At 67.7% G+C, this 12,008-nt stretch overlaps 1 protein-coding gene across 2 annotated transcripts; it reads left to right on the forward strand.

Moving 5' to 3' along the window:
- Positions 1-3,613: 3,613 nt before the first annotated feature.
- Positions 3,614-11,887, forward strand: LOC135317186 (basic proline-rich protein-like). Of its 2 annotated transcripts, XM_064473022.1 has the most exons (3): positions 3,614-4,061; positions 11,008-11,113; positions 11,606-11,887. In XM_064473022.1, exons 1-3 carry the CDS (start codon positions 3,913-3,915, stop codon positions 11,708-11,710), a joined length of 360 nt encoding a protein of 119 aa, XP_064329092.1. In that variant the 5' UTR covers positions 3,614-3,912; the 3' UTR covers positions 11,711-11,887. The 2 variants fall into 2 exon arrangements, with proteins under 2 accessions (XP_064329092.1, XP_064329093.1); XM_064473023.1 differs by lacking the exon at positions 3,614-4,061 and having other exon boundaries at positions 10,815-11,113.
- Positions 11,888-12,008: the final 121 nt, after the last annotated feature.

Raw genomic sequence — 12,008 nt, forward strand, 5'->3', positions numbered from 1 at the left:
CTTGGCGGGGCGGCTGCTGACAGCCTTCGTCCCCCCCCGAAACTGGGGGCAGGCGCAGGCGATGCCCTTGGCTCCCACCCCACCACTGACACGTCTCCGGCACAGCCTCCACGTCGGCAGGCAGAGGGGGGGCCCAGGGGCTGAGCCGGGAGCCTGGGGGGGCAGGGGAGGTGGGGGTTGGGGAGAGCCCCCCCACCCCGTGCCGGGCTGGTCCTCACCTGCTCTCCCCGGTGAGTGGGCTGCAGCCCAGGGCCCACCCACCTGGGCATCACCCCAAGGTGCCAGCTGGCGCCTGCACAGAGCTGGGGTATGCCAGGCTGTGCCACAGTAGGGCTGGGATGTGCCAGGGGCAGGGCTGGGATGTGCCAGGGGCAGAACTGGGATGTGCCACGCTGTGCCATGGGCAGCTCTGGGATGTCCCCATGGTGCCACAGGCAGGACTGGGATGTGCCATGGGCAGGACTGGGATGTGCCCGTGGTGCCATGGGCAGCTCTGGGATGTGCCGGGGCAGGGCTGGGATGTGCCATGCTGTGCCATGGGCAGGGCTGGGATGTCCCCATGGTGCCACGGGCAGGGCTGGGATGTGCCATGCTGTGCCATGGGCAGGGCTGGGATGTCCCCGTGGTGCCACGGGCAGGGCTGGGATGTGCCATGCTGTGCCATGGGCAGGGCTGGGATGTCCCCGTGGTGCCACGAGCAGGGCTGGGATGTGCCATGCTGTGCCATGGGCAGCTCTGGGATGTCCCCATGGTGCCACAGGCAGGGCTGGGATGTGCCATGCTGTGCCATGGGCAGGGCTGGGATGTCCCCATGGTGCCACGGGCAGGGCTGGGATGTGCCATGCTGTGCCATGGGCAGCTCTGGGATGTCCCCGTGGTGCCACGGGCAGGGCTGGGATGTGCCCTGCGTCACCGTGGGCAGTCCGCGGGGACCGAGCGTAGGCAGCGCTGGAGCTGGATCATGGGCAGCATTGGGGCAATACAAGGGGCAGAGCTGGAGCCACGTCGCGGGCGGTGTTGGAGCTGTACCATGAAGGACACTGCGCCCGCTCCGTGGGCACCGTTGGGGCTGCACCCCGAGCCGTGCCACGGGCAGGACCCAGTCCCCTGCTCCACCTGCCCCGGGCTGTGCCTGTCCCCAGTGCCGGCACAGGACGGTGCCCCCGGCCGCGGGGCAGGACACGCTGGGGCCACTGGGTTGGCTCCGCAGGCACTGCTTGGCCCTCGCACGTGTGCGTGTGCGGCGGGCACGGCGGGAGCGAGCGTGGCCCGTGGGCACCGGCCCAGGGACGTCAGCCCCTGCGAGCCCGGGCACACGGGCCCCTGCCATAGGGACTCCCCGGTGCCGTCCCCGAGAGCCAGCGGGACATCGCTGCCACCTGCGGCACCCACGGGCACATCCCCACGGCCAGGGGGGAGTTAGTGCTGCAGAAGGGAGGGGGTTTGGGGACAGAGAGGGAATAAAAGGGTTTTATGGTGAAGCTGAGGGTGTCTTTTTGCTTTTAGGGTCTGATGGCACCACACCGTTAAACGTCCCCCTCAGCCATGACGCAGCCGTCCCTCGCTCCAGCCACCCATCTGTCCATTCTCCCATCCATGCCTCCATCCCCCATCCCCCCACCCACCCACCCACCCACCCACCCGTCCTACTGCTTGTCCATTCCTTATTTTATTTATCCCTCCCTTTCCATGCCCACGCACTCCTCCCTCCCTCCCTCTCTCGGCTCCATCCGTCCCCTCTCCTCCGCCGGTGCCTCCATCGGCGGCTCCGTCCCTCCCCTCCATCACCCTCCCGCCCCAGCCAGCCCCCCAGCTGTGCATCCCCCGGGGCCCCCACCGCCCTGCCCACGGGAGCACCCTGGGGTGCTTCCAGCTGGAGCAGCCCCCGGCTCCCGGCCCCGGGGAGCTGCCAGGAGCTGGCTGGGCGCTCGCTCGGGCTGAGCTCCCCAAGCATTCCTCCTCCAGCTTCCCAGCCGGGCCAGGGAGGGGATGGGGACAGTCCGGTCACACCAGCACAGCCACTCAGCCCTCATTGCCATGCGGTTCCTCCTGGGGAATACGGTGGGGATTCTCTGATGTCTACTAGGGGCTTGAGCACCTGCCACCCCCCACAGCCCCCTGGCCCCAAACCCACCCTCCCACAGGTCACAGAGCATGTCAGACTGGGAAACTCGGTGTCTGCACTTCCAAGCCTTCCCAGCCAGAGCCCGGGTGCAGCTGCAGACTCTGCCATGTCCAGAATCTCCCCTGGGGACCGTGGTGGGTCATGGCATGTGGCAGGACTCTGCTGCCTTTCCCTGCCATCACTGGCTTTCTGGAGCCTGGCAGAGATGCCTGGTCCCTGGGTGTGCCACCACTGGGCCCCATGCCACGCTGTCCCCTCCCCGCTCTCAGGGCTGTGTCAGGATCAGCCGAGCTGAGAGCAGAGCAAAGCATCTCCCGCAGCCCTCGGGCTTCCCTGGGGGTCCCCAGGGCCATGGGGTGGGACAAGGGTTCCCGTCCCCCCCCACCTGGGATGCTCCAGTACCACGGGGTCACAGTGAGGGCCCCAAGCCCTCAGCACACTCCCGCGGAGACACGGAGACATCCCAAAGGGACACAAGTCTGCGAGCTGTGGGCCACATCTGCGAGCCCTGCCTGAGCAGGACATTTTGCTCCCAGCCACCACAGGGGCTGGGGGAAGGGGACAGAGAGGGGTCGTGGGGTTGTGTGTGCAAACCCTGCACGTGCAACCCCTGTGCGTGCAACTGCTGTGTGTGTAACCCTTGTGCATGCAATGCCTGTGCGTGCAACTGCTGTGTGTGCAAGCCCTGTGCATGCAACTGCTGTGTGTGCAACCCTTGCATAAGCAATCCCCGTGTGTGCAAGCCCTGTGCATGCAACTGCTGTGTGTGCAACCCTTGCATAAGCAATCCCCGTGTGTGCAAGCCCTGTGCATACAACTGCTGTGTGTGCAACCCTTGCATAAGCAATCCCCATGTGTGCAAGCCCTGTGCATGCAACTGCTGTGTGTGCAACCCTTGCATAAGCAATCGCTTTGTGTGCAAGCCCTGTGCATGCAGCTGCTGTGTGTGCAACCCTTGCATAAGCAATCCCCGTGTGTGCAAGGCCTGTGCATGCAACTGCTGTGTGTGCAACCCTTGCATAAGCAATCCCCATGTGTGCAAGCCCTGTGCATACAACTGCTGTGTGTGCAACCCTTGCATAAGCAATCGCTTTGTGGGCAAGGCCTGTGCACGCAACCGCTGTGCGTGCAAACCTTGCGCATGCAAGCCCTGTGTGCGCAACCCCTGAGCGTGCAACCCTTGCTTGTGCACATGCACGTGCCGGGCAGCACCAGCCCCATTCACACGCCTGCGTCATGCGCCTGCACGCTCGAGGCCGCACACACAGCAAGCCCCACACGGGTCACCCCTCACCACCTCTGTCCCCCCCATCACCGGTGGGGGGGGACTCGACCCCGGGGTCCCTCCTCGGTGGCGGTGACGGATGCCCCCGCGGGCGGTGCTCGGGGCTGGCGGTGCCGGGTGGGCCCCGCTGCCAGGCGGTGTGCGGCGGTGTCCAGCTCCCAGCCCCGCCGGCCGGGTGCCAAATTCCTCCGCCCCCGCAGGAAGCTGTCGGCGAGCTCGGCGCTCGCTCTGCACCGGGGCCAGACCGGGCCGGAGGGATGCCGGAGCGCGGAAGGGCTGGAGGAGAGAAACCAGGTCAGCCCCGAGCCGCCAGCGTCACCCTGGCAGGCGGCGGCCGGCTCCTTCGAGGAAGCAGGGCGCGGATCCGGCCCCGGTGACGTCCCCTCCGACGCGCGCGGCACGCGCCAGCCGAGCTCGCTCGAGGAACCGTCCCGGCCCCGCAGCCCCGGCTGTGGGGTGAGCCCCAAACGGGGGCCTCCTCGGGGTCTTGGAGAGCTTGAGGATGAGGAGGGGGCTTCAAGGACAGCCACCCACCTGGGGGGGCTGGCTCGGCCGTCACCGCCCCAGGAGCCTCAAGGCTGCGATGGAGGCGAGCAGAAGGGTTTGGCTCACGCGACACCTGCGCCGTCTCTGTGATGCTGCCATCACCGGGTACTGCTCGATCCCCGGGTACCTCTCACATCCCCGGGTGCTGTTCCCATCCCTAAGCAATGCTCCCACACCCAAATTGCCCTCCCGCTCCCAGGTCCTGCTCCCATCCCCGGGTAATGCCCCCGTCCCCAGGGACCCTGCCCATCTCCAGGTGATGCTCCCATCCCGACCCATGCTCCTACCCTGGGTACCGCTCCCATCCCCTCGTACTGCTCCCACCTCCGCTTGCTGCTCCCGTCCCTGGACAACGCGCCCTCCCTGGGCACGAGTCCTGCTCCCATCCCTGCCTCCATAAACGCAGCTTCGCCCCGCCGTCGCCCTCCCTGCCGTGTGAATCCGAGGGGGTCTCTGCCTTTCTCCCGCGCTCCCTCCCCTCCTCCCGGCCGCCTTTCAAACACAAACATGGCTCAGTGGAAAATGTGACCCGCCGTGAAGCTGCAGATAACTCAGGGCCAGGCCGGGGCCAACTGGAACAGCACGGGCTTGGCTGCAGCCCCGGCTGAGCCTGCGGCGGCCGGGGGGGCCGGGGGACCCGGCGGGGGGGACAGCTCGGGACTCCCTCGCGCCTCGCTCCCTCCCGCTCGCCCGCCTCCCGCATCGCTCCTGCGCCCGGCCCGATCCCGCGCCCGGCCCCAGCCCCAGCCGCACCCCCACGGGGACAGACGCAGCCAAGGAGGGTGCTGAGGGGACACGCGGTGCTGGTGGGACCCTTCCCTGGCCCAGCTCTGCACTGCAGTGGGATGGAGGTGCCCAGGGATGGTGGCACGTGGGCAGGACGAAGATGCCCGGGGTGGTGGCACACGGGTAGAATGGAGATGGCGTGGGGTGATGCCGGGTAAGCAGGATGAAGATGCCCAGGGATTGTGGCATGTGGACAGGATGAAGATGCCTGGGTTGGTGGCTGGATGGACAGGATGGAGGTGCCTGTGATGGTGGCTGGACACAATGGAGATGCCCAGGGACAGCAGAACATGGGCAGGACAGAGATGCCCAGGGATGGTGGCATGTGGACGGGATGGAGGTGCCTGGGATGGTGGCCGGACACAACAGAGATACCCAAGGGCAGCAGAACATGGGCAGGACAGAGGTGCCCAGGGATGGTGGCTGGATGGGAAGGACGGAGATGCCCAAGAATGGTGGCACCCGGGCAATATGGAGATGCCCTGGGATGGTCCTGGCTGGGAAGGATGGAAATGCCCAAGGGTGGTGGCGCATGGGCAGGATGGAGATGGTCAGGGCTGGTGCTGGCTGGGAAGGCTGGAGGTGCCCAGGGCTGGTGCTGGGCGGGCAGGATAGCGCTGCCCACGGGAGGACGGTGCCCCGGCCCCGGCCGACGGGCAGCCGGAGGTGTGTGGGCTGGGAGCAGCAGTGGTCGGAGGAGCCCGTTTGTTTCTCATTAGCGGCTCTTGGCAGGAGCTGTGGAAAAAATAGCTTCAAACAGCAGAGTTGGAAGGGAAAGGCTGGGCCAAGGGAGGGAAAAGGGGCCGCGGTGGGGAAGGGGGGCGCATGGCCAGGCAGGGGGGTGGGGAGGGGTCGGGGTGACGGTGGCCCGGACAGGGTGCAGGGATGGGGACGGAGACACACACGGTCCCCTCGGCAGTGTTCCTGTCCCCAGGGAGCAGCAGCTGGGTCCATTTTGGGGAACTCAGACACATGTGCGTTTGTGTGCTCTCGTGCACACTTGTGCGTGCTTCCGCAAGCTTGTGCACGCTCGTGCACGCTCTTGTGTGCAGTGCCGGCGGGCACAGTGTGTGTGTGCACACCCGATAGCATGAGCGTTCCCAGGGAGGGGACAGGGGCGCACGGCTGGGCACATCCAGGTACACGGCAACGCCTTGGCCCCCCCAGACCCCTGCCCTGTTGGGGAAACCGAGGCACGCCGGGTGTGCCGGCCACCAGCCACAGCGAGCAGGGCCCCGGTTGTGCCCCGCCGCAGCCGGAGCCGGTTCTCACGTTTTCGGGGGGCCCTCGGCAGAGCCGCTTACGCAACCGCGTGTCTGCGAGCGCCGGCAGCACCGCCAAGTCAACCAAAAGCGAGCGGGGGGAGCGCGGGGAGCCCAGAGTCCACCCCGCTCCTCCCGCTTCGTGGCACGACGGGGATTTTGGCAGGGTCGGCGGCGTGTCCCACCCCGGCGTGGCTGTGCCAGGGTGGCACCGGTGCCCGGCTGCCCTGCTCCCCCCGTTCCCCTCCACCATCCTGGGCTGGGAAATGGGCAGCGGCGAGGCGGGGTCATCTGGGGACAGCGGCTGGGGACAGCGCTTGTCGCTGCTGCCAGGGCAGGGCTGCGCCCGCTGGAGCCGGTGGCACCGGGGCAGCCTTGGCGGCCAGCACAGGGCTGGCACCCCGGTCCCTGCGGGCACTGGGAGACATCAGTGGTGCTGGGGGGGAGCTGGGTGTGCCGGGGGGTGCATGTGTACCCCCCTATTCTGGTGCCCGCGTGTCCGGCCAGGTTTGGCTGCCGGCACCCACCTGGCTTCGTGGCTATTTCTGCCTCCAGCCTGGATTTAATTCTACCCTGCCCACAGCTGGCGTGTAATTAGGAGCCCAAAAAAAGCTCCACCACCCTCTCATCCTCAGGGGTGGGTGCACACCCAGAGCCCCGGCCCTGGGGTGGGCACAGGGTGCAGGCGCCCTGGCCCCCGGCTCTGCCGGCCCCAAAGGGGTGAAGGAACCATGCAGCAGAGACCTGGCAAATCCAGTGCAGCTGGGAGGGCTGGAGTGTGGGAGGGGGGGGTCTCACCTGGCTGGGGGAGGGAGGGGCTCTGCTTCAGCAGGACGCTGATTTGGGGGGGGGGAGTCCCTGATTTGGGACCCACCGGGGGCAAGGGAGGACGCGTGGCAGCAAATCCTTCGTTAAGCCCTTGAGCCAGTTACGCCGCCGGAGCCTCCCCGCAGCCCAAGCAGCGAAGCCCCTGCGCCCCGGGCGGCCGTAAACCCCTTAGGGGGATGATCCTGCTTATGGCAGCGCCTCGGCGCCCCACAGCCCCGTCACCCCCAGCCCCCCGCATCTCCAAGACCCTCTTCTCTCCCAGCACTGTGGGTCAGCCCCACGCCATCCCCTTGTCCGTGCCCCCCCCCAGCGCCCCCTCCGCCACCGCCTCCCCACCTGCCCTTGGGCAACTCACCCGCTCGCCGCCCACCGGGGCCACGGTGCGGGGCAGCCCCCGGGGCACGGCTCAGGGCGCCGATCGGCTTTGGGGAGCTTATGGCCCTGAGCCAACGGCGCGGCGGCTCTTCACACCTGCGAGACAATCCCGCTCCTTCGGCCTCGCCACCAGCTCCTCGCCCTCACCTCGGCCCCCAGGACGTGGCTGTGGCATGGCAGCAGGGCACAACCAGAGGGCGTGCGAGGCCAGGCATCCCCCGGGACACCCTGTGCGCCGCGTGTGCCACCGCGAGCGTCCCCCGTGCCACCCCGTGCACCCCGCGAGCCGCTCCGAACATCCCCTGTGCACGTTCCCCACGCGCTGAACGTGCACTGCGCACACACACGTACATTGCACACACACCCCAAGCACGCGCTGCGCCTGCACAGGCACGCACGCTGAGCTGGGCACTTCCCTGCTGGGCACACGTTGCACACGCACCCCCATTGCACACACACCCCTGTTGCACATAGCCCCCCCATTGCACACACACCCCTATCGGGCACACCCATTGTACACACGTTGCACGTACACACCCATTGCACACACACCCTGAGCATGCGCTGCGCCTGCGCAGGCACACACGCTGAGCCGGGCACTTTCCTGCTGGGCACACGTTGCACACACCCATCGCACACACACACCCCCATTGCACACACACGCGTTGCACACACAGCCCCCCATTGCGCACACACCTATTGCATGCACACCCCCATTGCGCACACCCATTGCACACACACCCCCATTGCACACACACCCCCATCGGGCACACCCATTGCACACACGTTGCACGTACACCCCCATTGCACACACACCCCCCATTGCACACACGTTGCACGTATACCCCCATTGCACGCACACCCCCATTGCGCACACACACACGTTGCGCACACCCATTGCACACACATTGCACGTACACCCCCATTGCACACACACCCCCCATTGCACACACGTTGCACGTACGCCCCCATTGCACACACACCCCCCATTGCACACACGTTGCACGTATACCCCCATTGCACGCACACCCCCATTGCGCACACACACACGTTGCGCACACCCATTGCACACACGTTGCACGTACGCCCCCATTGCACGCACACCCCCATTGCACACACGTTGCACGCACACCCCCATTGCACGCACACCCCCATTGCACGCACACCCCCGTTGCACACACACCCAGCACAAGCCCTGCACGCACCCCCACGTTACGCACACCCCGACCACTGAGCACAAGCACGCGGCTGTTCCGTGCACACGCGTGTGCACCGCCCCATGAGCACCCACCCAGCTGCTCCCCGTAGGGGCTGTGGGTGGGGGGTACCCCACGGTGCTGCTGGGGGGTGGTGGGGAGCCCGTTGCCCACCCACCAGCCGGCTGGGCCGGGACTCCCCCAGGACCAGGGGGGACAGAGCCCCCCACTGCCCTCCAGCCTCCATCCCCATCCCTCCTTCCCGTCCCATCCTCGCCCCCTCCCCGGCTCCAGCTCTGCTGCAGGCCTCCCTTCCTCCTCCTCCTCCTCCTTCTCCCCAGCCCTTCACTTTCCCCAAGGCTCCATCTCCTGCTGCCCCACCAGCCCTGGGGGTGCCACAGCTGGGTGCCCCCCCGAGAACCGGCAGCCGCCTGGCTGGTTGTGGCTGGGGGGGGGAGCAGGGCCGCTGGGGGAGCAGGACTCCCCCCGGGGCGGTCCCAGGCGTTGCTCCAGGTCCCATGGATGGGGACACCAGCAAAGGGAGACACTTACCCCTTGGGAAGTGGGGGAGACTCAACCTGGGAAGGGCCCCCAGATCCTTCCCTGCCCAGCAGGGAGGTGGGCAGCCGCTCCCCCGCCCCCAGGGCTCGGAGCTTCCCTGGCAGCTCCAGCGCCAAGTCCCACCGTCACCAAATGTCCCACGGGACCACTGGGAGTGCACACGGCATCCCCGTGTCCTGGCAGCCCCCCCAGTATCCCTCAGCATCCCCCCACACCCCCCAGCCCCAGAATCCCCCCAGCATCTCCCCAACACCCCCCAGTATCCCTGCAGCCCCAACATCCCCCCCAGCAACCTCCAGCCCCAGCGTCACCCCAGAATCCCCCCCAGTATGCCCCTAACATCCCTGAAACACCCTCGGCCCCAGCACCCCCCAGCAGCACCCCCAGCCCCAGCATCCCCCCAGCACCCCACAACCCCAACATCCCGCCCCCCCCAAAGCTGCCCCCTCTCTCCCCACACCAGCCAAAGCCTAAACGAAGGTGGGACACTCCAAGCCCCCTCCCCACACAAAGCCAGGGCTGAGCAACAGCCACTCCCGAGACGCCCAGACTGGGGCGGGGGGGCTGAATCCGGTGCGGGGAGGGATGGGGAGAGGGTCCGGGGGGTGGGGGGCAGGACCACCAGCCCCAGATGGGGAGCAGCCGCGGGAAGTGCAGCCCCACGGGCCGGGGAAGGCCGTGTCGCTGGGGACACGGGGGCGTCAAGGACAGGCGGACACCGGGACACGGGGACAGGGGGACAGGGAGCCGCGCTGGCTGCCACATCAGCAGCAGCGGGGAAGGGACCCAGCCCGCAGCTGGGAGCCAGATGGGGTGAGGAAGGGCAGCGGTCAGGACCAGCCCCGGGGTGTCCCCCAGGCCAGGGACCCCCCGAGGAGGGCATGGGGGCACCGAGGTGGGCGGGGTGTCCCGTTCCCCCCCGAGCTCCCCGAAATGGGGGAAAGAGGGATGGACGGAGGAGTGAGGGAGGGCCGGGAGGGGCTGAGGAGAGAGGGATGGACAGAGGGACGGAGCAGAGGAGGGGGATGGATGGAAGAAGGATGGAGGGGAGATGGAGGACGGATGGAGGGGGGTTGGCGTGGAGATGGATGGGGGATAGAGGGGGGTGCGGGGGGATGCAGGCGGGGTGCAGGGGGTGTGGCAGGCTGCAGGAAGGAGAGGAGCCAGGGCAGGGATGGTGGGATGAGGCCCCCCCCAGCCCCCTCCCCAGCCCACGCCAGGATGGGACATCAGGAGCACCCGGTCCTTGGGAACCCTACTGTACCCCCTCAGTGTGGGACCCCATCGCCCAGGAACCCAGGCATCCGGGCTGGCAGTGGGACCCCCGGGGGGGGGGGGGCAGTGACCCCCTACCACGTGCAGCACCGAGCACCAGAAGACAGACACACGGGCCAGGACAGATTCCCCCCCAGCACCTCAGGGACCCCCGCCCTAGTACAAGGGTAACGTCAGCCCTCCATGCCCTATCTGGGGGGAGCAGCACCCCACAGCAGGGTGCCAGCACCCCTCAGCACTGTGCCAACCCCACAGTGGCCCAACTCACCCCAGATTTCCCCACCGTGAGGAGTCCCCTGAGCCCCCACCCGGGGCAAAGTCCGCAGTGGGGCAGGAAGGGTGCAAAGGGCAGCTGGGTGCTGGGTGCTGGGCGCAGGGTGCCCCGGGCACCCCAGGTCCATAGGCCGGCTCTGGCGAGGAGGAGGGTGGCGCGGCGGTGCCAGGGGATGCCAGGACGCCTGGGTTCGTTGGCGGGAGGGGGGAAGGGGGGGGACGGAAGCCGGGACAGCCCGCAGAGGGTGTTGTGCCCAGGAAGGGTCCCCGGGGATGGGAGCGGTGGGTCGGGGACTGGGAGAGGCCCTGGGGCCCTGTGGGTGAGGGGAGGGGGCCGGGGGGGGACCTGCCAGCCCCACAGCACACGCCTCTCGGTGTCCCCAGGATCATGCTCATCATCGTCATCACCATCTTCATAGCCATCACCTTCCTCATCATGATCTTCCACGTCTGCCGCAAGCTCTGCCATGACCCCATGTCCCCCCCACCCTACAGGGACGCCCAGGGCCCCGTGCCCCCCCCGCTGGCCCCCATGCCTGGGCTCCCCAGCCTGCCCGGTGGGGCCATCCCCATAGGCCTGGAGCCCCCACCCTACAGCGAGGTGGGTACCACCCAGCAGTGGGCGCTGGGCACCCAGCTGAGCCTGGCACAGGAGAACAGGGTGCTGTGGGGTGGTGGGTGCTGGGGTTGTGGGGTGATGGGTCTATGGGGTGATGGGTGCTGGGGCTAGGGGGTGCTGGGTGCTGGGGCTAGGGGGTGCTGGGTCTATGGGGTGGTGGGTGCTGGGGGTGTAGGGTGATGGGTCTATGGGGTGGTGGGTGCTGGGGCTAGGGGGTGCTGGGTCTATGGGGTGGTGGGTGCTGAGAGCACAGGGTGATGGACAATGGGGCTACGGGGCTCAGCAGGGTGCCAGGGGCACCCTCCCCTACTGCCATGCACCCTGCCTTGACATGCCCCAACGGGGGGGACCCAGTTCCAAGGTCTTGTGTTCAGCCCTGGGGCTGGGGCACCCTCCTTCCCCTCGGGACCCTGTGCATCCTGGGAGCCAGGGGGGTGCCGTATGCCCCCATCACTGACCCCCACTCACCCTTAGGTGACAGCGAAGCCCTTCCTCTACCCACTGCCGCCGGGGCCGTCTCCTGAACGCAGCCGTGCTCCTGGGGCTCAGCACCTCTTTGTTACCCAGACCAGCTTTTAGGGGTGACCCCCTCTGCCCTGAGGACAGCCTGGTGACAGCACTACCCTTCGCTGGTGGGGGGGCATGGACCCAGGCATCCGGATGGCCCCCTTGGATGCCTTGGTCTATGCGCCCCCCCAAAGCATGCCGTTGGAGCATGGGGATGGGGGTTCTTTATTTATTATTTTTAAAAGTGTAAAAAAGGTCCCTGCTATGCTGGTTTTGGGGGGCTGGTGAGGCTCAGGGGGGTACAAGGGCAGAAGGAGGAAAGTTTAAGGGGGGAGGTTTGCACCCCACGGCCCCCCCAGCTGTCACGCAG

The sequence above is a fragment of the Phalacrocorax carbo genome, chromosome 25 (assembly GCF_963921805.1).
Source record: "Phalacrocorax carbo chromosome 25, bPhaCar2.1, whole genome shotgun sequence".
Classification (NCBI taxonomy): domain Eukaryota; kingdom Metazoa; phylum Chordata; class Aves; order Suliformes; family Phalacrocoracidae; genus Phalacrocorax; species Phalacrocorax carbo.